The 24890-nt window shown below is 45.9% G+C and overlaps 1 protein-coding gene across 1 annotated transcript; it reads right to left on the bottom strand.

Annotated features, from left to right (window-relative positions):
- Nucleotides 1-684: 684 nt before the first annotated feature.
- On the bottom strand, nt 685-15869 carry NUP54 (nucleoporin 54). Its single transcript, XM_053404394.1, has 12 exons — nt 15683-15869; nt 11182-11265; nt 10945-11076; nt 9995-10221; nt 9605-9792; nt 8461-8657; nt 7681-7735; nt 6958-7051; nt 6047-6154; nt 3603-3722; nt 1886-1996; nt 685-1264 (listed from the first exon to the last, which is right to left on the bottom strand). Exons 1-12 carry the CDS (start codon nt 15735-15737, stop codon nt 1136-1138), a joined length of 1500 nt encoding a protein of 499 aa, XP_053260369.1. The 5' UTR covers nt 15738-15869; the 3' UTR covers nt 685-1135.
- Between the last annotated feature and the right edge of the window lie 9021 nt (nt 15870-24890).

The raw sequence follows: 24890 nt of genomic DNA, 5'->3' as shown, positions 1-24890 counted from the left end.
ACCCTTGTTTACAGAAATGCATTTGCACAGGAGGCGGAGTACTAGCAGCTGGATGGATGTGTTGCTGTTTTTATTAAATCGCAACAGCTTCTCCTGCTGCAATCATTGCTTGCAGTTTTTGCCAATTGTTTCTCCCCGCTCCAGGCATCTCATCCACTGCTATTTTTGAGGAGGGCTTTGTAGCAGCACTGCCCCCAGACCAGAGTCACGAAGCAAACTCTTGGCTTCGTTTCAGTGTCGGGTCACATGGGAAAAGTATACTTACTTTCAGCTCGGGGCTGTAGTTCAGTTTTGATCTTCAGCACATAGAAAGTATATAAGCAAAATGAGAGCTATAACTTAAACACAGAGAATTGTAGCGGTGATGTTAATGCAAGAGGAGGGATGCCCTGCTGAGGAATCAACAATAGAAAAATCACACTGTTGAAATGCTGCTCAGGAAGAAATTGCATCCACTGCACGAATTTGCAAACCTTGTTTTCCATTACAAACAGCATACAGCAAGATAATAAGGGTAAATATTTGATTTTATTACCTCTTAGAAAGAAGGTTTTGCATATTCTGTTGAATTAAAATGATATAAAAATATAGGCTTTAGATACCAATAGTTTTTTTGTTTTTAAACACCTTTATCCAGTGCTTCTTTTCCATCACCTGTCTTAAAGAAGCACATCAGACACCCAGTTTCCCCCCTGTAATGTAGAAGGTTCAAAGCTTTATTTCGAAGTTTGTTTAAACAGATTGGACAATGTCTTATGGGCACATAAACAACCAGCAGTTATTTTGGGGTGTGTTTGCTGTAAGCAATAGCATTGTATTTCCTCTCAAGATGTTAACACGGAAGGTGTTAACCTTCCACACCTAACCCACACAGTCGATATTGCCAAAATTGCAGGCTTAGATCACAAAGCAGCTTCTGAAGTGTCTAAAGTCTGTTCTTGAAACCAGCTGCACCATTAGGAAACCGAACCACTTGATGGCCAAATTGGGGAAAGGACACCAATACCATGGGAATCCTCTCGCCCCATACTAAGATTTATTGATAGATAGATATATTTTAAACCACCTAGTGAGTTTTGGTCATGGATAGGAAATTGCAGGTTCCATAAGCCTCTGCACAACGGAAGGGTGTCCATCAACTGAACACCCCTCCTCTGATAGGTAAGCTCTCATTTAATCCATGTTCTATGAGCTTTATATCTTCCAGGTCATCTTTTACAATGCTGATCAGGTGACTGAGCCCTTCTTGTTGCTGCTTCAGATGCTAAAAGAGAGGGAGGGGGAGAGAGAATAGCCGCGTAAACACTCCACTTTGACCTTCCCAAGCCTAGCCTGTGAATTTCCTGGCAACAGTCAGCCCTTCTGTTTGTAAAATGCTAGGCATCAGTCCTCAACTGAGAGATCACAACTGCTCCAATCTTTCCCCTATGTGTTTACATGAGAGACATGGGTTACTCAGTAGAAAGTCACATGCTGATATCCCCTCTTTCATACACATTAACACTGGAATCCAGACCCAGAATTAGGTCACAGCTCTTGTTGCCTTATTCAGCTTACTATGTTTCAATGTGTTGTTTTTTAAATGCAACTTTCTAGCCCTTATGTTTTGGAAGACAACCTTGGAAACATGTAAGCGTTGCCTGGTGGCAAATGGCCAAAAATTAGGGTTGACCAGGGCTTGCAGCGGAGGTTCTGCACCATGGAGTCCGTTCCCCAGGTTTTCTATGCTATCAAGCACAAATTTCACTGGCCATCCCGCTCCCTGACCTCATGCAACAGACACATCCAATTCTTTGGGAATAGAGATATTGGAAGCACAAAATATGCATCCGGGACTTTCTCATGTTATTGTGACGAAGGAATTTGCATTCCTGCCGATTGTTACCTGTTTAATTTCCCGCAAGAGGTCTGCATCGATGTAGTACCTCTCTTCCGATCTCACAGCTCCAAAATGGTTCTGCATTCTGATCTGGGACATCAACTCATTCAGCCGGCCCTGGAAGAAATAAAGGAAGAAACGCTGAATTCAGGGCAGAAAGCAGCTTCTTTTTCCCTGCCCTGTGGGACAAGTGGCACTTAGTACAGGGGTAGGCAACCTAAGGCCCTTGGGCTGCTCCCAAGTCACCAGCTCAGCCAGCCCCCGTGCGCTGCACTAAACCAGCGCGGCACAGGGATTTGCTTCCACAATGCTGGAAATTGCGTCTGCGCAGACGCCGGAAATCACGCACGCACACAATCCGGCCCACGGAGGAATCTCCGCTGAACAGCGCACGTACGACGTGATGGACGGGCACCCACAGTAGAAATTTCATGGATGGCCAGGCAACCAGGGCTCCCTAGGGATGGCACCAGGGGTGCTGGTGCTGGGTGGTGCTGGCAAGGTTTGAATGTGTGTGCGCACTGGTGGAGCCATTCCGCCAATGCTTCATCTACTGTATCCAACTGCTCCAACCTTGGTGCCACCATGACTTGCAATTGCCTTCCTGGCAGTGAATGGAGGAAGTCACCTCAGCTCTACTACCCACATAACATTGAACATGCTTTTCCCATTCTCTCCTACACATACCAAGATACAGTGCTATGTATAAAAGACCCATGGATCAAAAGTTCCAATCCTAAATGTAAGGTCTTGACCACACCAGCTTTTCATGTGTCATGGAAGCTACATGTCCTTGAAATTTTGAGCTATTGTCCCCATGACAACCCCACTCAATCAACCTTCATCTTGTTCCTTTTCAGCATCAAGTTTGGATTTCCCCTGTCCTGGATTAATCTGAAATGGGAAAATAATTCTACTTCAAAATGTTGCCATAGCTGTCAACCGTCCCTTATTTGGCAAGAAAGTCCCTTATCCCAGCGCTGTGTCCCGCTGCTGTCCCTTATTGATGATGTCCCTTAAATTTCCTGGGTTTCAAAGGAAGCAGCTCCTCTCCCTCCCTCCCTGCCTGCCGGCCAGGGAGGAAGGAGGCTCCAACTGTGTTCCTTGGCTGCGTTGCTCACCCGATAAGGAGTCTGAGAACGACTGGGGGGTGGAGCTTGCATGCCTTGTGCCGATCAAATCGGCTGCGTTGCCTGGGGACTCGCCTTTGCTCAGCGCTTCCCAGCGGAGAGGTGATGGTGGTTTTCCTTGCTGATTTTGATTTTTTCCGCTGGAGTGAACTGGCCCAGGCGAGGTAAACCTTGCCGACCCCTGCCTTAGTATCTCCAACAAGCAAGTATCTCAAGGCCTCTCAGACTGATGTGGCACCCTGCTGACTTGACTCAGTAACCTCCACTAAGGCTGCTTTCTTGAAAGGACGCATCAATGATCAGGTTGAGAGGCCTGCGAAAATATACCACTTACAGATTTTACCAGTATAGTTTGAAGGAGCTTGAGGCATTTCAAAGACACTGTCATTGCACCATTTTTTAAAGAGGCACTCTAAAATGCATCTAAACATGAACAAGCAGCATAGCATCGGTCCAAGGCGGACACAGCCTTCCGCGAGATGTAGGACAGGCATGAAATGCAAGTGCACAGAAGGAGCAAGCGCAAAGCACCAGGCAGCTTATTGCCCAGTTCTGTGTTTGGTATACGTGGCTATGCACCCTGAGTTGCTGACCTTGAACTGCGTGGGAGCATTGAGTTCACACTGGATCGTATCCAACTGTACGCGAAGCTGCTCCTCATCGGCTTGGATGGCATAGCCGCTTTTCCTCTGGATCTCTTGCTTGATTAACACCTTCGTGAAGAAATTGAGATGCTTTAGAAGGCTATCCCTTACCAAAAAACAAAAAGAGATTATCCTTTTTTGGGCAGCACAGCTGAATGTAGAGCACCTGGTCTGTTTTTCCCAAGGTGCCTTGGGGATGCAAAATATGCCTGGAAATGGGAAGGCCGTCCTCAGACACACCTGAGGTCAATAAGGCCACTCAAGGGAGTGGACAGGTGCAGAGTGTCTTTGCACAGAGCCACAAGAGGGCCTTATTGGTAGTGGCGCCCACCCTGTGGAGCACCCTGCCATCAGATGTCAAGGAGTTAGACATTTGAAGGCAGCCCTGTACAGAGAAGTTTTTTTAATGTCTGATATCTTACTGTGTTTTAGTATTTTGTTGGAATAATATTAATAATAATAATTATAATAATATTTGTCAGCGCTGCCCAAGGTCCCAGCTCACACAAGACCAACGCTGCTTCTTCCTCAAGTTAAAAAGTCTTTATTGAAGTTCAGTTTCATTTCCAGACGCGCAGCGCGCAACGCTACGTCTATGCATCAGACCGTAGAAGTCCCATCTGAATCTCCTCCCCCCTGACACCAGCTTAAGATTCTAGCCTTACTCCACCTCTTCCTCTGTTCCTTCTTTCTCTGGGTCCTCCTGCTAGTCGGAGTCTCAGCCCTCCTAGATTCTTCTGACGCTGATTCTGCCGACTCTTCTCCCCCCCTCCTTCGGGCTTTAGGACCTGGCTCCCAATCCGGGTTTTCTGCTGTCCCGCGCTCCTCCACATTTGAACTTGGCGCGCGCGCGCAGCCTCCCACTTTCCTTCTGACCGTTACACTTGTGTCACTGCTCCCCCTTTCGGGGAGGCTAGCTGGACCTGGCCTCCCCTCCGTTTCCCCACTCCCCGATGGAGGAGAAGCTGGTCCTGACTCATGTGACTCTTCCCCCCCACTGTGCTCTGGTGGGGGAACTGGTCCTAATCCTCCGCTACTCCTTTGGGACTCCCCTCTGGTTCCTTGTTTATGGATCGTCCCCCCTGGGACTCGCCTCGCCCTTACCATAGGCGCCCCCTCCTGGGAATCTTCTGATTCGCTGGAGAAGCTCATGGAATCTCTCGGTCCACTGTCATATTCCCCTACGCTCCCCTCTGATTCCTCTCCTCCGCTCTCTATTTGCTCTCTCCCCTGCTCTTCTGCTCCTGAGCCTCTGACAATATTACTAATTTATTTATACCCCGCCCATCTGGCTGGGTTTCCCCAGCCACTCTGGGCGGCTTCCAACAAAATATTAAAATACAATAGTCTATTAAACATTAAAAGCTTCCCTAAACAGGGCTGCCTTCAGATGTCTTCTAAAAGTCTGGTAGTTTGTTTTTCTCTCTGACATCTTGTGGGAGGGCGTTCCACAGGGCGGGTGCCACTACCGAGAAGGCCCTCTGCCTGGTTCCCTGTAGCTTTGCTTCTTGCAGTGAGGGAACCGCCAGAAGGCCCTCGGCGCTGGATCTCAGTGTCTGGGCAGAATGATGGGGGTGGAGACGCTCCTTCAGGTGGGCAGGGTACAAATAATAAAATTATTATTATAAGATACACATGGAGGTTTACAGGTAACAGAAGTAAAAAAAAGAAAGAAAGAGGAGCTTATAAGCCCATTTTCTCCCTAGTTGTGTAATAATTTATTTTTTAAGGTACAATTGAAAGTTAAGAGACCGTAAAATAAACATGTCCAATGTACACTATTCCATCCCATAAAACAACCATGTACCATATCAACTGTTGTTTTTTAATTATAAAAGGGGGGGAGGGAGTGGGGGGGGGAATGAGAAAGCAGAACCTAGAAAGGCAAGGGGCAGTGTGTGGCTAAACTGGGATCAAGACCAAAGTTTCTTTGATCTCCTATCCAAACAGCAGTTTGAATGGCTTTAAGAGGAGAATGAAGATATATCTACTGGTGGCTGATTAGCCAGGACAGCAATAGGGAACCTCAGTGTTCTACGGTAGCAGAGAGGTCTGGGAGAAAACACAATGTCAGGGAGAGCACTCTTGCCTTCATGGCCTGGGCTTATGGACTTCCCAGAAGCACCGGGGTGGCCCCAGATGGAATCAGGATGCAGGTATAGAGGGACCTGGGATCCTTTTTTATGGTCTTATCCATCTTCCCCCACACTGCAGATGGGAGGACTGAGGCAGAGACAACAGGGGCTTGCCTCAGGACCACCTTAGACAACCCTAGTTGAATTGAGACTTGACCTGAATATTTCCTGACCTTCATCTCGTGTTCTTTGCTACTGCACTTTACCTACATTCTTAATCACCACCCATTTTTACCACAGGGACAAGCAACAGCCTACCTGCAATGTTCTGTGTGAAAGATCCATTAGCTTCCGCTTGTACTGAGCTATTTTGGCCATCGTTGTAGTCTGGTTTTTCTGAAGCTCACTTATGTCTTCTGATATTATCTACAGACAGGGAGAGATTGGGTCAACTGTTTAAAGAGAATGCACAGGTTGTGAACTATCAGTCTAGTTTTACACCTGGGTGTCCTTTCATGTGTCAAAAGCCTTTTAAATCCTTTGCAGATGTAGCCCACAACCAGCTACAGAATTATGAAGCAGGGTGGGTCTACAGTGACTGCTCTAAAAATCCCCTGAAAATCAAAAACACATGCTTCAAAAATCACAACAAGCCAACTGCAGAGAGAAAACATGGATGCAATGTACCATAGCAGAAATATAAAAGTGTGAAGTAGAAAATGAAGCTTAGATAACGCAAGGGGATGAATGGAAGTCAAGAGAATGTGATGTTGTTTGTTGTGTTGTGTTTGGTTTGTGTAAAATGTATGTATTGTTCTAGTAAAGCTATAAATTAGAAAAATAAAATAAAATAGGGAGGTTAGACTTCACTTTGAGCATCTCAAGTGTAGCTCCCAGTGAAAGTGAAGAGACTGGGTTGATTTGTGCCCCTGGAACACACAAGCAGTAGCAGCTCAGTGGAAATATTGTAGAATGTGCTCTGCATCTTGACTTCTCAAAGTTTGGCATCTTCCACGCTCTTTACAATGGACTTGGAAATTGCTAACCCCAGCCTAGGTGGAGCAAGCGAGCAACCCCTGGCCCTGAGAGTCCAGAGTGCTTTATGGTATTAAGTTTCTGGCACCTGGAACACAGGATTTACAAAGCAAAAGGCAACTAGACTCTTAGCCAGAGCATCCATTGTCAGCCACAAATAATCACAACAGTGGTATTCAGAAGCTGGTGCTCACATCTAATCTGGTTTGATGCTGCTTTGTCATTTGGTCTTGGACTTTCAACCTCCTCAGCAGTTCTTTGAAACCAACCATCGGCACTGGAATCAGCCTAGAGAAGTAAGAGCATTGACGTGGTAGAAATTAGGCAACACATAGAAATGATTAGGCTATAGGAGCAAACAAGGCACTCTAACTAGGGAGTCAGGAGGCTTCACCATCCCTTTAAGGGGAAAGGATGGTGGTTTTTGTCTCTGGTAAATTACCATGAATCTGGTTCAAACACAGGCACACACACCCTTGATTGTGCTAACTCTGTTGCCAGCAGCTGGAAGTCTTAACAGATTCCACTGAAGATTGTTGGGTTTGACGTCCCAACAAGCTCTTAAGAGTACATATGAGGGATAGCATGCCTGAATATGCACCAACATCTAAAACTTTCTTCAACCTGCAAATTTAGCGTAGCTTCTCCCCAATGTGGTAGTAACAAAGCAAGATTTTAACACAGGGACACACTCAAGCATGCATTTCCCCACATGCATTCTTGTGATGGTTCAGTCTTGCATGCACCTCCTAATTGAAAGCCATGTAGATTTCAGTGTGGCGTTATGACTATTTTCCAGCTATTGCTCTTGGGAGCTTGGGTGCTCATTTTGCCCATCCCTTCTCAGAAAGACACATAATTCCCATTTCAAATTATCCAAGCAATGCAAAAACCACCTTGAAAACCACCAGACTTACTTTTCAGGATCTGGATTGTCAACTTTGGCCTGTTCCCAAATGATTGGATCAACTCCTGGAAAAGGAAAAACAAGGTAAGTCACTGAGGACAATATCGAGTCATTGAGCCTCAGCCATTGTTTAATAGGATCAGTTGACGGTAAGATTTATCTTGCTAAAAACACCCAGATTTAACACATGTATAACTCATAGCTCCCCCCCAAAAAAAACAACAGGTGAACTACATTTCAGAAGTGACAATTTTAACACACTTTAGATATTTTCTTCATATCACATTTCCAATTAATTCAGTCAATTTTTCTCTTGTGAGAACCCATCCCTAAAGAAGCATTAATCACTGCTGCAAGTACCTCTTTCTGTTTCTGTCCTGATGTTTTGTCTCATGAGGGAAAAGGAAAAAAAAACCAACCCACCATTGATCTACTGCACAATGAGTGAGTTAGATGATTATTTACTTGTTCTTTAGGTCTCTTTCCAGATTGTATCTACAAGCCAAGTCCAATTAAAATACATCCCATATCTAAAGCAAACCCCTTAAATGGCTGGCCAAACACTTATTTTTAAAGAACATGACAATTCTTTCAGCTTGTATTACAGAAGGACATGCTCCTCCATCATCTAACCTCGGCCCTCCAGATGTTTCGAGACTACAATTCCCATCATCCCTGACCACTGGTCCTGCTAGCTAGGAATCATGGGAGTTGTGGGCCAAAAACATCTGGAGGGCCAAGGTTGAGGAAGCCTGATCTAACCAAAGCACTTGGCTGCAGTACAGATTACCTGCAGGAGGATTCTGTAGCAGCTGCTTGACCTGCGCTGGAGAAAGCTCTGTCCTGGCCATGATGAGGGTGACTCCAAGCTGCTGCAGCTGGTTTTTGACATTCGCTTGTTCAAAGTGTGCATACAGAGTGGTAGAGGGGACTCGCCTGGAAGTCCCATTTGGAGATCGCTCAACAACATAGATGACTACTTCAGTCCTAAAAGAGCCAATGCAAACACTTACATTTTACACATTTTAAAATGATTTACTGTGGGACGCGGGTGGCGCTGTGGGTAAAAGCCTCAGCGCCTAGGGCTTGCCGATCGAAATGTCGGCGGTTCGAATCCCCGTGGCGGGGTGCGCTCCCGCTGCTCGGTCCCAGCGCCTGCCAACCTAGCAGTTCGAAAGCACCCCCGGGTGCAAGTAGATAAATAGGGACCGCTTACTGGCGGGAAGGTAAACGGCGTTTCCGTGTGCTGCGCTGGCTCGCCAGATGCAGCTTTGTCACGCTGGCCACGTGACCCGGAAGTGTCTCCGGACAGCGCTGGCCCCCGGCCTCTTGAGTGAGATGGGCGCACAACCCCAGAGTCTGTCAAGACTGGCCCGTACGGGCAGGGGTACCTTTACCTTTACTGTTGTTAAGCTCAAGGTTGATCTCAAGAAACCAAACGTATTCATAGCAGCATAGAATTGCAAGGGACCCTGAGGATCATCTAGTCCAACCCCCTGCAATGCAGGGGCATGCAGCTGTCCCATATGGGGATCGAACCTGCAACCTTCCCCTTATCAGCACCATGCTCTAACCAACTGAGATGGTCTGGCCAGCTTCCTCCAATTATTATCTGCCTGGCTGGGCTCTTCATCCGATGTATGTATAGAGCTTGCTATGGCACCAATTTCCACCCATCAGCAACTTGGATGGGACACTCTGTACATGGACCTCCAAATGAGAAGCCTCTGGGGTGCCTTCACTTGCTCCTGAGAGGGATGTCTTGCAGATAGGAGGAAGCACCTCAGCCCAAGCTGGCACAGAGAGGAGCAAAGGTGAAATGGGTGTGCCTACGCCTGTTAGCCATCCCTGCATCAAGCATGTTACTCTCCTTGGGCATAAAGAGGCCTTTTCTTGCCAGGAAGGGACACACATGCACCATGCAATTTACTTACTGATCATCTGGCATGGTCTTCACACCTTCCACGTTGACTGTGAGAGTCTGGTTTGAACCTAAGATTTTGTGCACAGATTCCACAAGCTGCTGCTGCTGGCTTCGAATTTCTGCTTCCTTCTTGTTGAAGACCAGTGCTACCAAGCCATCTTCATCCTTGTTGTTGGACATGCAGCTATAGCCAACAGCCTGTGAAAGGACAGCAGCCTTTTCAGCCAACAAAAAGATACCCAAACTTTTTGCTGCAGCAACACAAAGACATGAAAGCTACGATTCCACAACTCCGTGAAATGTAGCGAAGAAAATCAACTCTAAATGTCTGGCAGCAATTAAGACTAGCTAGCCAACCAACCGTTTCCAAGAAGGTGGTCTTCAGAAAAACCAATAATACCTTAAACCTGCAGAAGGGGTTTTCCTGCGAGAACTCCACTGGGGCAATGCTGTTGTTGAAATATCCTTTGCCTGTGCCCCAAAATGCCTGCAGCTGGTTCCACTTGGCCAAAATAGCATCTCGCTCATCTCCCAACAGTGTGGGTGCAGAAAGGGCACTTGCTGTGTTTATCAGCTGGTTAGACTGGGCAGGGGCTTGAGCCGGCTGACTGAAGAGGCTTCCTAGGGCTAAAATGAGACAGGAAGATAGATGGCAAATGAAATCCAACCACGCAAGGCTAGCCCACTATCCTCTCCTCAAAGTAGCCCCTTTGTAAAATAAGATGCTGACCAAGGGTTTACATATTTTCTGAGCTTATCGCTATTATATTTTTTGCAATTTAGGCAGATATATCATCATCAAACCTTTATTGGCATCACATACAAACATTCAGAATAAATAGGCCAGTGCGATCTCATTGCCATTTCAACAGTACAGTCATTTGCCAAAGGGAAGAAGAGGAGAGCAATCTATTTCATCTCTGTGGGTCCCCAGCAAGGGCAGGATCCTGTAGCGTACTTCGGTGACAAAAAAATCAAAACTTAGCTACTGTCTTGGTGAGCTCCTGGTTTCTCCCCTGTAATAAGAAGCGTATAAGCTCTGTCCCTGGTTTCCATATTGGAATACATAGACGTCTAGAAATTGTTGGCGGAGATAATCATACATTTTACATTTAAGGGCCATGTGAGCAAGATTCTCCACTAGGTGGGCATCACATGGGCAGATCCTATCTCCTTCAGGCACGCAACACTCAACCAGAATACAGTTCATAAAGTCCACTTCTTTGCCCAACAGGCTGTCACCCAGATGTCTGATGGGAGGGAGAAAGGAAGAGAGGAAAGAAGGAGCTCCAATATGAAATAAAGAGGTTAGATAAAACCCCTGGCACTATTTAGCCTTAGGGTACTTACTTGGTTGCTGCTGCTGCTGGGTGCTGAAGGCTCCAAATCCCAAACCAGTTCCCAAACCTGTGCCAAGGCCGGTACCTGTCCCGAAGCCAGTACCAAATCCAAACCCCTTGTTCTGGGTAGCACTAAACAACCCTTGAAAGAAGAAAAGCGGGACAACACAGTGTGAATGAGGTCATGCTAAGCTCCTGCAATGCTTTAACTGGAAAGACATGTGCAGTGCAATTCATGCGCTCTTACCACCAGCCCCGGTGTTGGTAGGTGCCGAGAAGCTGAACGTAGATCCAGCTGTGGTGTTTGCTGTCCCAAATCCTCCAAAGGCCCCTAGGAAACCAAAATGCCCAAGTCAAAAGAAGAAGAAGCCCGGAAGCCTTTTACGAGGCCACAGTTTTGACGATCACATGCCGGTAGGTTTTTTTAAGGAAGGGAGATGGTGACAAATGAATGCTGATGAGGAAACAACTCGTATGCGTTGCCCTCGTTTAAAGCCGAAGTGATTGCAGAGAAGGGGCTAACACTAAAGTAGCTAACACGCTTTCATCTTTTGGGAAATCATATCAGATGCACATTTTTGTTGTTATTTTTTGGAAATCATATCCTGTTACTTGAAGGAAAACACATATAAATTCTTTTTTAAAAAAACAACCTAATCAATGCAGTGCCTCTGCTTTAAACTACTCTAGAACATCAGTGCTCCTTATGTGGGCATAAATATGTCTTCTGAATTTTCCTTCCATTGTAGAAACCAGCTGCTCCCAGCACTCTTTGCATGCCTTTCTTTGTGCTAAACAAGCACAACAGAATTGATTAAATGGCTTTGCTGGATCTCCCAGAATAGGTTTCAATCAGAAGAAGGGTTCCAGCCTGCCATTGACACATTGGCCCTGCAACTGCTCTTCTCCTTGACCAAGCGCCAACCAGCACTGTTCCTGACTGAACTTTTTGGGTGAAAGATGCACTGGTTAAACCTGTCCTGAAGCACTCAAAACCTATACAGTCATAAAATTGGGGGATGGACCCAAAGACTAAGTTAGTTGTGCTTTAGCCCCACTGAAATCAGTGCTGCCCTGGGCACCTTTGGATGAAAGTGCAGGATTGTAAATGTATTAAACAAAAGAATAAATAAACAGATAAATAAATAAATACTAGTGTGAAACCAGGTTTTTATAAATGCATTAGAATTTGTGATCCCTGTCTGCACTCAAAAGATTCAAGTTCAGTTATAGCTGCCATCTTAAAACAATTACAGTATTTTAGTGTAATACTAGTAACAATCGTAGCTCAGTGGTGAGCTCTTTCTCGTGTCCTTCCTTGCACAGAAATTTTCCAAGAAGAATTTAAAAACTGATTGGAAGTGTGAATGCATTTGTATGCAGTGGGTAGAGGTGCGAGAGACTCACATTGTGAAAGCCATTCAGACCAATCACAAAGCAAACAATGTCACTGGGGTGAACAAATGGTTTCTTTTAACAGCTGAGATGAGAGTTACACTATACAAATAATTGAAACGGTTGCATATTACAGTACAGAAATGATAGGACTATGGAATGATATAATTTCCTATACGAACAGCCACAAGAACTGAAGGTTAACACTAAATGAGCGCATTAGAAATACTGAATATTAGAATACTGAATATTAATGTCAGGCAAATTCAGGTACAAAGATGGATCGATGCCTGGCTGTTCAAAATCAGCTAGTTGAATTATCAACTTGTTCTACAGACGGTAAATAGTTGAGAATGTTTAAAAGTCAGAATCTTTTTGTCAAAGCCAGCATATTTCTCAAAGACCAAAAGTTAGGATTGCTGATTTTTTTTAGCTGATCGTATAAAATTTGCTTCTCCATTAAGCCTTGATAAAAGTGTGGTGAGTTCGTGATGACTGAAATCCAATGAAGAGACGTAGGAAAGGGGGGAAACATAAATGCAGTAGGGTCCAAGAATTTGAGATACAGAAAAATACCTTTTCAAAGTTATTCAACTTTATTACCAAGGGATCATAATTTTATATCCCTGTTCGCAGAATGCACATGACAAATTTGGCCTGCTAAGACACTCTGGCTGATTTTCCTTGGGGAAAAACCATTTTAATGACTCAATCTAGATCTACATGGATTCAAGGTTAATTCACACATTACACTGTTTCATAGGCACACAGTAAACGGGAAAATTGTGAAAGGAAACTGAGAATTCAACACCCTCCCAAGCTTATAGGGCACAAACATGGTGGATGTGTACTATGGAGGCATGATTTGCCATGAATTCATCCCATGTTTGGAGAGGTTGTCTCCCCTTCACACTCTACATCACAGCAAGTAGCTAGTAGTCCCACAATGCTGTGTTCCGTATGTATTGCCTCTCACATGGATTTCCTGACTGTGCAGACTTCCTCATTTATTGAACGGAGGGACCTGATCAATAATTTCTTTAACGAACGCATAGACTGCATCCTTCTGTGAAGCTTTATGTTCCCATAAGCAACTGCTGGATCAGAGCAGTTTCTCTTTGCAGCTACTTCAGTGATAAAACAGCTTTGAAAAATTAAGCATTTCAGTCACACATTTAAGGAGTCCGATGCAAACGTTATTTTAAAAGCTACAAGAATAAAACCAAAAGAGGTATTCTGCTTCTACTCCAGTCCTTAAACACTGAAAGAGGTCTTCAATTTATTTTAATCGAACAATGCCACATGAATGAGTTTAGACCCCAGGGGCCTGACGCAAATTCTTGGACCCTTCCCAGCAACAATGCAATTACAAACACCACTTGTGTGCATTCTCTACCTGCACTGGCCAGACTGTTACCAAAATTGAATGGTGGAGCCGAGGTAGTAGACACACCAAAATTCCCAATATTAAAATTCACTGCAGGATTAGCAGTTAATCCAAAACCCCCAAAATTAAACCCGCTGGCAGTGGAGTTTGCTGTTTCAAGCCCACCAAATCCTGATGAGTGGGAAGCAGAAAAGAAAGCAAGGAAGTATTAGTGAGAAACAAAACATGTAAGCAGTAAAACCGTTTCTGATTAGCAAAAATGAGAAATTTCAAAGAACGCAGGAGAAGAAACATCAGTCCATAGCAAGAAAAAGTACAAGAGAGTTTCTCTGCTGTTATAGGACAAATGAAGTTTTCACTGCCAAATATTAGTTCTGCACCAAAAACATGCAAATAAAAATTCCTCCTCGGTATGAGAGCAGGGTGTTTTGAATGGTCTACGTTTTGAAGGGTTTAGAAGTAATGAGCTGAGCAGTACACTTAGGCTTAACATTTTGTAGATATGAATGACCAAGTAAAGAACCGTTAACAAACTTGATAGTGGTTCCCTTCCCCAAACTTCCATATGAGAATTACACTCTCCCCATGGCTGATTAATATGAATACTTTGCATTTAGACATGGATTTTTGTTCAAAGTGCTTCACATACATTATCACAACAGTCCATATCATCATGCAATTTGTGAATTCCCAAGTCAAATGCAGCCTGCCAGCCATATACTAGACAAACATATACTCTTTGCAGTACCAGGCAGACAACAGCAGGCTAGCACAGCACTTCTCAATTTGCTAAGTACTGTGGACCTCCTGTTTTTCAAAAGCCAAGCCACTGGACTCTACAATCCTATGTATTTTGGAGGAATTAGCACTAATTATGTTTATTTGTGGGGCTCTGCAACATGGGACTGGCAGCAGCCAGAGACCTAGTTTTGCTAATGGATGGGAACAGAAGCGTGGCAGTGGGAGAGCCACACTTTGCAGCCCCTTGGCCTTTCTCTACAATCACCCTGTGATATTAATGAATAATAATAATAATAAGTGCCTCTTTTGTGTGTGGGGGGGGGTGCTCGTTTTGGATATATATAGTTACATTTATACATAGACCCTGTGATATTAATGAATAATAATAATAAGTGCCTCTTTTGTGTGTGGGGGGGTGCTCCTTTGGGATATATATAGTTACATTTATACATAGACCCTGTGATATTAATGAATAATAATAAGTGCCTCTTTTGTGTGTGGGGGGGTGCTCCTTTGGGATATATATAGTTACATTTATACATAAACCCTGTGATATTAATGAATAATAATAATAAGTGCCTCTTTTGTGTGTGGGGGGGTGCTCCTTTGGGATATATATAGTTACATTTATACATAGACCCTGTGATATTAATGAATAATAATAATAAGTGCCTCTTTTGTGTGTGGGGGGGTCCTCCTTTGGGATATATATAGCTACATTTTTATACAAACCCTGTGATATTATTATTATTAATAATAATAATAATAAGTGCCTCTTTTGTGTGGGGTGGCGGTGGTTCTCCTTGGGGATATGTGTGTGTGTACACACACACACTTGCACTGCAGGGGTTTGGACTCCAAGCCCCTCGGGGGTCCCTTCCTGTTCTAAAACCCTTCGCCAAGCGGACATTCAGGCAACCTTAAGGCGCATCATCCTTTTGTGCTTCTTCGCGTCTTCCTTGCGCTCGCGTTCTTTTGCGCGTGTTGTCGTGCTTATCCTGAACTACGGCTGGAACAAATAAAGCTGACTTCCTCCCTCCCACCCCCTCTGATATCGCACTGCGCCTCCGAAGCTGCTGCTGCTGCTCCGCAATAGGCAGCCAGGGATTCAACAGGTGCTGCCCTTCCCCGCCACCCCCCCCCCGGCTACCTTCTCGGTTGCCACGGCGACCAGGGCTACACCCCTCCCTCTCCCCCTTCTCCGCCCCGCTGTCCCCGCACTCACCCGCAGGGTTGGGGGCGGCTGCAGCGCCGGCGGCTGGCCCGAAGTTGAAAGCCATGAGGGAAGCCGAGCGGCGGCGGCGACGGCGGCAGCACCCACTGACCCTGGGAAGGTCCGCTCAGCGTCGTCGTCCGGGTGGAAACTGCAACCCCGACGCGGGAGGCCGCGACCAGACCATAGAGATAGGAAAAGTGTAGAGTGGAACCCAATATTAGCGCCGGCCGCGGTTTTCTAGGGACCCGCCGCTCTGCCCTTCGGCCTCCCCTTTACGCATTTCGTGTCGAAAAATTAGAGCGGGAAACTAGCACCGGGCCTCCCGGGTTGAAATCGCCGTGGCGCGTCACTCCACACTTCTGCGTCTGTGGTGAAAAAAAGGTTCCGCCTCATCCCGGAGAGCGACGCTCGAGCTGGCTTGTTGCCCCGGCAACGAGGCGCTGTGGTGACGACAACGACGACGACGTAAGATGCCATCGCGGATTCCTAGACCGGCCCCTGAAGCGCCACCAATTGGGGAGCGGGCTGCGGGAAGGTAGAGGCTCCGCCTTGTGGACTGGAGGGGAAGTGCCCGATGGGATCCTGATGGGGAAAGTCGGCCGTAGAGCAACACATGTCGGAAATGTAGATTTTTTTGGGGGGGGGGTAGAATTTCCAACAACGTCCCCCCCCTCCAATAAAAAACCTCAACAAGTTTTCCACTTTTTGAAATATGGCAACCTGCCTTAGTGATCCTCACACCTAATGATGCGGGATATGGTGTGCAATAGGTTCAAACCCTATTCCTGAGGCATCTGATCAAGGCCTGTATTTTAAAATGAGCTTAAAGATATATTTGCAAATGTTTGTATGTTTCATGCCAGGCAGAAACCAGCTGGCTAAGTACTTTGGCAGTTGTTTATCTTCCTGCTCTCCTGAACAAGGCCCCCCCTGATTTATAGCAGTAGCAGGAGACAAGTTTCTCAAAGTTGTAAAAGGGAATTACAGGCTGGGAGCAAATGTTACACTGACCCTACATATTACAGAATACAATCAAGCTGCAAAAACACTAATTAAGAGTTGGTAAATAGTAAGGTAGTGTGGTTGCTGACCTTGAGCCAGACATCCTGGAAAGTGAAGTCAAATGGGCCTTAGAAAGCACTGCAAATAACAAGGCCAGTGGAAGTGATGGTATTCCAGCTGAACTATTTAAAATTTTAAAAGATGATGCTGTTAAGGTGCTACACTCAATATGCCAGCAAATTTGGAAAACTCAGCAGTGGCCAGAAGATTGGAGAAGATCAGTCTACATCCCAATCCCAAAGAAGGGCAGTGCCAAAGAATGCTCCAACTACCGCACAATTGCACTCATTTCACACGCTAGCAAGGTTATGCTTAAAATTCTACAAGGAAGGCTCAAACAGTATGTGGATCGAGAACTCCCAGAAGTGCAAGCTGGATTTAGAAGAGGCAGAGGAACCAGAGACCAAATTGCAAACATGCACTGGATTATAGAGAAAGCTAGAGAGTTCCAGAAAGACATCTACTTCTGCTTCATTGACTATGCAAAAGCCTTTGACTGTGTCGACCACAGCAAACTATGGCAAGTTCTTAAAGAAATGGGAGTGCCTGATCACCTCATCTGTCTCCTGAGAAATCTCTATGTGGGACAAGAAGCTACAGTTAGAACTGGATATGGAACAACTGATTGGTTCAAAATTGGGAAAGGCGTACGACAAGGCTGTATTTTGTCTCCCTGCTTATTTAATTTATACGCAGAATACATCATGCGAAAGGCTGGGCTGGATGAATCCCAAGCTGGAATTAAGATTGCTGGAAGAAATATCAACAACCTCAGATATGCAGATGACACAACCTTGATGGCAGAAAGTGAGGAGGAATTAAAGAACCTTTTAATGAGGGTGAAAAAGGAGAGCGCAAAATATGGTCTGAGGCTCAACATCAAAAAAACGAAGATCATGGCCACTGGTCCCATCACCTCCTGGCAAATAGAAGGGGAAGAAATGGAGGCAGTGAGAGATTTTACTTTCTTGGGCTCCATGATCACTGCAGATGGTGACAGCAGCCACGAAATTAAAAGACGCCTGCTTCTTGGGAGAAGGGCAATGACAAGCCTAGACAGCATCTTGAGAAGTAGAGACGTCACCTTGCCAACAAAGGTCCGTATAGTTAAAGCCATGGTTTTCCCAGTAGTGATGTATGGAAGTGAGAGCTGGACCATAAAGAAGGCTGATCGCCGAAGAATTGATGCTTTTGAATTATGGTGCTGGAGAAGACTCTTGAGAGTCCCATGGACTGCAAGAAGATCAAACGCATCCATTCTTAATGAAATCAGCCCTGAGTGCTCACTGGAAGGACAGATCGTGAAGCTGAGGCTCCAGTACTTTGGCCACCTCATGAGAAGAGAAGACTCCCTGGAGAAGACACTGATGCTGGGAAAGATGGAGGGCACAAGGAGAAGGGGGCGACAGAGGATGAGATGGTTGGATAGTGTTCTCGAAGCCACAAACATGAGTCTGACCAAACTGCGGGAGGTAGTGGAGGACAGAGGTGCCTGGCGTGCGCTGGTCCATGGGGTCACGAAGAGTCGGACACGACTAAACGACTAAACAACAACAACAACAACAAATAGTAAGATTTATTGTTTAACAGAAAATAATACCATGTGCCTCCCATCAGACTCTAGCCATATTTTCCTAAGGTTTAAGGTATACTGAGAGAGTTAAAGGGCAATAAATTTTGGGAAGAGCTAATGGGAAAAGCAGCTGGCTGGGAAAGGGGGGTGTAAACTGAAGAGGCTTCTTTTGAAGCTGTTTTTACTGAGTTCCTTTTTTACTTTGCAAAGGCCTTTTCTTCTAAAAAGCTATCTATGTTAATGTATGAGATTTGTTGGCTTAATGTAATTATGCAAAGGATTTAGAAAGTAAGAAATGTTAGATTCTTATGTTAAATTCTTATTTCATTGATGGTGTGTGAGAATGTGAACCCAAGATCTCTGTTTAGATAGAATTTAATACCATGAGCCATTTGTTTTAGTCATTTGTTTTGGAATGCAGGGGCAACAGGGGCAAAAGGTGATCTGGTAATTAAGGTGCCTTGTCAAGGCAAATGTAAGATATATGGCTACTTGTCTGCCATTTATGAATAGAAGGAAAGATAGCTCTTTGTCTCCCATAAAAGGTAATAGGAAATGGGTATACAAATTAAAAATGATGATGATGAAAGGAACTGCAAACTATGACTCAGTGAGGGGATTTAGGATGTGTGTTTCAGGCCTCGGCCAGTTTAGTCCTGCGCCATCCGGTCCCGTTTGTCACCTGTTAGTCCCGTTTATCACATGTTTAACTACACCACCATTGTGTTCTCCTGGAATCTGCTGCGGTGCATGCTTAGCAGTAAGGTTTGCAAAGGACACACTTGAGAATATTGCAAATGAGGTGCAGGGATCACTGGGAGGGCTTTTGTCTGTAACAGCTGCACACTTCCCCCTCTTCAGTGCATCTAGCCAGAATTCTGTTCTCTTTTCATTGGCAGGTAAACACACATGCCTCTTTGTCCAGGAGGGGTGAGGTGCACTAAGTATTGAAAATGTATTTTCTACTGCTGCTGCATGGCTATACAGTGGTACCTTGGGTTAAGAACTTACTGTAATTCATTCTGGAGGTCCGTTCTTAACCTGAAACTGTTCTTAACCTGAAGCACCACTTTAGCTAATGGGGCCTCCCGCTGCTGCCGGAGCACAATTTCTGTTCTCATTCTGAAGCAAAGTTCTTAACCCGAGGAACTATTTCTGGGTTAGTGGAGTCAGTAACCTGAAGCGAATGTAACCTGAAGCGTATGTAACCCGAGATGCCACTGTACCTCATTGTGATTTCAGTGATTTTGTGGTCTTTTGCTTTAGCTTTTTTGCGTTTAATCTAGCCATAATACCAAGATCCTTTTCAGAGGCAAGGGAAACTGCAGAAAGTATGTTTTAGGCCATACTAATGAGAAATGACTACCCAGAACTCTGGGACAGCTAGAAAGCACACGGTGCATACAGGGGCAGACTTTGGTCTTTCCAATTTCAATGGCGCCTCACCCGAGGCCAAAATTCAGTGCCCCTGCCTTCCGTCCTGCTTAGTGGAGTACATCTTCAATGTGATACCTTACAACACTCCTAGGCTCTGTACCCAGAGCGATGGAAATGGTCATTGCTGCCCTAAATTCGCCTCTGGTGTATAGTAGTTAAACTATGGCATTTGCTCCTACAAGAGGCAACAATGGCAATCCATTTTGATAATTTTAAGAGAGAATTAGACAAATTCATGGAGGATAAGGCTATCATCAGTAACTACTAGATCACGGGTGTCAGACACAAGGCCCGCGGGCCAAATCCAGCCCGCCAGACCTCGTCATGTGGCCCGTGTAGCCGCCGGCGGCCACCAGCCTTCACCTTTTATTCTCGCTTGTGTTTTTTTTTTTTACACAATAAAGTTTACATGGTGCGGCTCCCTACTCGCCTCCCCCCATCGCTCTTAAGGACATAGCTGCTGCTTCAAATGTCCCCTTGTCTCTCAACTTGCGCCTTCGTCGTCGGGGGCTGAACCGAGGCGGGCCGCGGAGGGGGAGTCTTTCTCCTCGGAGAAACTTTTTTATTCCAGCCTTAGATCTTCTCCGGGGATGCTGGATCCCGGCGTGCAAACTCGCCCTGCGGGAGGCGTCCTCTTCTCCTCCGCGCTGGATTTCACCAGCCTCTTCCTCTTCATTTCGCCTTCCTCTTCATTTCCCTTCCCTTCCTCTTCATTTCGCCTCCCTCTCCATCTTTGCACGGCCAGCCTTTCGAGGACCGACGATGCCCGTGTTCTTTGGGAATATGGGGTGGCTGGTGTGTGGGGGGGTTAGTGGGAGAGAGAGGCGCGTGCACGCACTCCAAACACCCTTAAAATAAATGTAAGTGGGGGCGGCGATGATGATGGCCGTGATGGGAGGGGGCTGTGTTCCCTGGCACTCCCTCCGCTCCCTGCACCCCACCGCCGCCTTCTCCTCCTCCTCCTCTTGCAATTTCGCGGCAAGCCAAGCGAGGAAGGCGATCTGGCGCCCGGCTCTCTATCTCAGCTCCACAAGTTGGACTCCGCGCCCGCGCAGCAGCGCTGGGCGGTTCTCCCCGTCCGGCACATGTCAGTCGCACATGTCAGTCCCGTTGGCACATTCCTGGGAGGAGATCGGACTGCGGCTCCTTGCAGCCCTTCCATCACTCGGTCACACAAAGAAGAGAAGAAGAAGAAGAGTTTGGATTTGATATCCCGCCTTTCACTCCCTTTAAGGAGTCTCAAAGCGGCTAACATTCTCCTTTCCCTTCCTCCCCCACAACAAACACTCTGTGAGGTGAGTGGGGCTGAGAGACTTCAGAGAAGTGTGACTGGCCCAAGGTCACCCAGCAGCTGCATGTGGAGGAGCGGAGACGCGAACCCGGTTCCCCAGATTACGAGGCTACCGCTCTTAACCACTACACCACACTGGCTCTCAATTGGGCGGCTCGCTCTCCGCCCTGCCAGCAGCTCCGCTTTGATCTCTCCCTCCCGTCTCGGGGAAGGAAAGGAAAAAGCCGGAGATCCAGTTGCAGGCAGCGTGCTCGCGCTCTTTCGCCTTTTGCACTATGCAATGGCACCCCGAGATGGGGGGGGGGCAGGGGAATTAGCCAAGGAAAATGAGAGTGCACAAGGCATGTTGATGCTTTCCTGTCAGAGCTCTCTCTCTCTCTCTCCCTCTCCCCCCCCCACATTTTATTTACAGCCCCATGCCGTGTATGTTTACTCAGAAGCCAGCCTCACTTTCTTCGACAGGAGTTTCAAGTAAATGCACATAGGATTGCAGCAATCGTCTCATTAGGGCTCATTATTTGTAACAACTTTGTTTCCTAGTTCTGCTGGATCTCTCAGCGGCCTTTGATACAATCGACCATAACATCCTTCTGGACCGTCTACATTATTACAAAAAACAGTAATAATTGAATGCAGTGACAATAATTTATGATAATAAAGAGTGGACACATGGTCCTACAGATACAACCGGCCCTTTGAGGGTGACCAAACTGCTGATGCGGCCCCCGATGAATTTGAGTTTGACACCCCTGTACTAGATGTTCTATCCTCCACTGTCAGAGGTAGCATGTCTCTGAATCCCAGTTGTGAGAATCACCCATGGGCAGAGTGTGGCTGCATTCATTCCTGCTTATGGACTTGCCACAGGCATCTGGTCCAGCTCATCTTAGCATTTGTCACCTGGACAACTGGCAGGTAAGAATGTATCTGCTCACCTGGCCCAAGCATATACAGTGGTACCTCGAGTTAAGCACCACATTTTTCGCTCTATAAGACGCACCAGACCATAAGATGCACCTAGTTTTTGGAGGAGGAAAACAAGAAAAAATATATTCTGAATCTCAGAAGCCAGAACAACAAGGGGGATCGCTGCGCAGCGAAAGCAGCGATCCCTCTTGCTGTTCTGGCTTCTGGGATAGCTGCACAGCCTGCATTCGCTCCATAAGACGCACACACATTTCCCCTTACTTTTTAGGAGGGGAAAAGTGAGTCTTATAGAGCAAAAAATACGGTACTTAATTCGTTCCGGAGGTCTGTTCTTAACCTGAAACTGTTCTTAACCTGAAGCACTACTTTAGCTAATGGGGCCTCCTGCTGCTGCCGCGCCGCCAGAACAAGATTTCTGTTCTTACCCTGAAGCAAAGTTCTTAACCTGAAGCACTATTTCTGGGTTAGCGGAGTGTGTAACCTGAAGCGTATGTAACCTGAAGCGTATGTAATCCGAGGTACCACTGTAAATAGACAGGATTTCCTACTGTCTTCTCTCAGAAGCAGCAGAACTAGAACAGGCCTGGTTGGCATTTTTTTTTACATAGAGGGAGTTTCACTAACTAAACAGATGTTCCTTTGGAGAAAAATATTCAGAAATGCAAGTTACAAGAATAAGGAGAAAAGGCAATGAAACAAAAAAGCCATTTAATGTGATATTCCACATTAGCATGACAACAGTTCATTGACATGACAACAGTCCACTTCGTTCATTACTAACAGGGCTGAGTGTAAAGAGTCAGTGTTAGATACCCCCCACCAAAAAAGGGCATTCTTTTTGCTTTGGAATAACTACCATGATTGACCTACAAAGAATTGCCCCAAATAAGAGCTGAATCTTTTCCATAGTTTGTCTCCTGATACTAGATTCCTCTTTTTTTGCATTAAAAAGCTGTCAACTGTGACATGTCCCTAGAGATTTTCTGGCTGCACCACTAAACATGTTTTAAATATGGAGAAGTATTATTGAAGAGAGATTTGATAGTAGGCTTTTTTACTGCTTCTACAGTGTGATGATTAAGATAAACTCGTCATCAACTATTGTTGTGGCCTCGGGAAAACTTAGGTCCACATCATATATGGGCCTAATACAGGTTTCGTGGCTTACATCAGTCTTATAAATATTCTGTACCTGAAGCTCTCCGAACAATTTAAATAAGCCCTTACAAACCATTAGTTATGTCAGCGCAGCCCACAAGAGAACTTATGTTCCAGGAAATCCCAAAGTCCCCTAGGAGCTCCTCTGTCGGAAGACGACAAGCTTCCTTGAAAGATGACTCATCCACAGCTTCAGGAGACTGTTGGACGTTTCTATTTAACAGGGAAACAAATGGTCTCCACTACAACTAGAAAAATAAAAGTGCCCACAAATGTCACCATCGCCACCCCTCAAACCAAAATAGCAAAGGATCCTGGGACTTTCAGTTTTGCTCTTTCACTAACTTTGTACTCACTCAGTCGTTCACAGCAAGCAGCTGGCCCATACATAAAAAGGTAAAGGTACCCCTGCCCGTACGGGCCAGTCTTGCCAGACTCTAGGGTTGTGCGCTCATCTCACTCAAGAGGCCGGGAGCCAGCGCTGTCCGCAAACACTTCCGGGTCACATGGCCAGCATGACAAGCTGCATCTGGCGAGCCAGCGCAGCACACGGAACGCCGTTTACCTTCCCGCTGGTAAGCGGTCCCTATTTATCTACTTGCACCTGGAGGTGCTTTCGAACTGCTAGGTTGGCAGGCGCTGGGACCGAACGACAGGAGCGCACCCCGCTGCGGGGATTCGAACCGCCGACCATGCGATGGGCAAGCCCTAGGCGCTGAGGTTTTACCCACAGCGCCACCCGCGTCCCATACATGGTTCTGTCTAAATTTATAGACACAGGACAGGCAACCTTTTCTGAGGGCTGCTCAGTATTTTATAAACATTGTGCAGCCCTCGCTTTAGCCACTTGTGATAGTACTGTGCGCAATCTCCCTGCCTTGACCAGACACTATAAACAAGGGAGGGGAGCCTGTGGCCTTGTGGAAGGTTGTTGCAACTCCAACTCCCATCAGTCCCAGCCAGCATGGCTAATAATCTGGGATCACGTTGAGTCGTAGTGAAGCAAAACCTGGAGTGCCATCTTTCCCAACTCCCACATAACATAACTTAAGCAGCCTAGGAGGCTTTGCGCTGTTAAGAGGGCCTAAACACTACTCAACCCCATAATACTAAGGCTGAGAGGCAGCATCAAAAGGGCAATTTCAAGAACTTGGAATTCCTTTTAAGGTATAAACGAACACTGAAAGGTGATCTGAGCCAATGACCTAGCTGTAGAGGCACATCTATCAGAAATAATACTATACTAATACTATTCATGGTTCTAAGTTATCTTTTGCTCCTTTGTACCCTCAGAAATATATATAAACAGCCTCTGCTGCCGCCTTCCAGTTATTTTAAGCAATGCTGTTTGCCAACTGCTGGAAGTGTAAATGTTCATGGTATAATTTTGTAAATGTACCACGGGAAATAATTTGCACAAGCTTCCAAGCAAACAATTAAGGATGCACATCAATCTGCAATGCCTGCAGCCTCCATTGGCCAACCACGGGGCAGCTTCCCTCCATTAGATGACTCTCAGGTTCTAGCAACGGGAGAATCATCTCTTTCTCCTACATAAACTTGAGGTCTTTAATGAAATCAGGAGTTGGACAACATCTGGAAGGCCACTGGTGAAACCACCGCTGGAAATGGAACAGTGGACCAGATGGGTCTTTCGGCTGCTCTAGAAAAGGAATTCCAGCAAGACATTCCGTGGTTCCCACACCAGCACAACCAAAATAAACGAATAACTGTTCTTAGTGAACACTATGAATGACAAAAAGTTGTTT

Source organism: Podarcis raffonei, chromosome 9 (assembly GCF_027172205.1).
Source record: "Podarcis raffonei isolate rPodRaf1 chromosome 9, rPodRaf1.pri, whole genome shotgun sequence".
In the NCBI taxonomy this organism is placed as follows: domain Eukaryota; kingdom Metazoa; phylum Chordata; class Lepidosauria; order Squamata; family Lacertidae; genus Podarcis; species Podarcis raffonei.
This window is presented reverse-complemented; position numbering and strand designations above follow the sequence as displayed.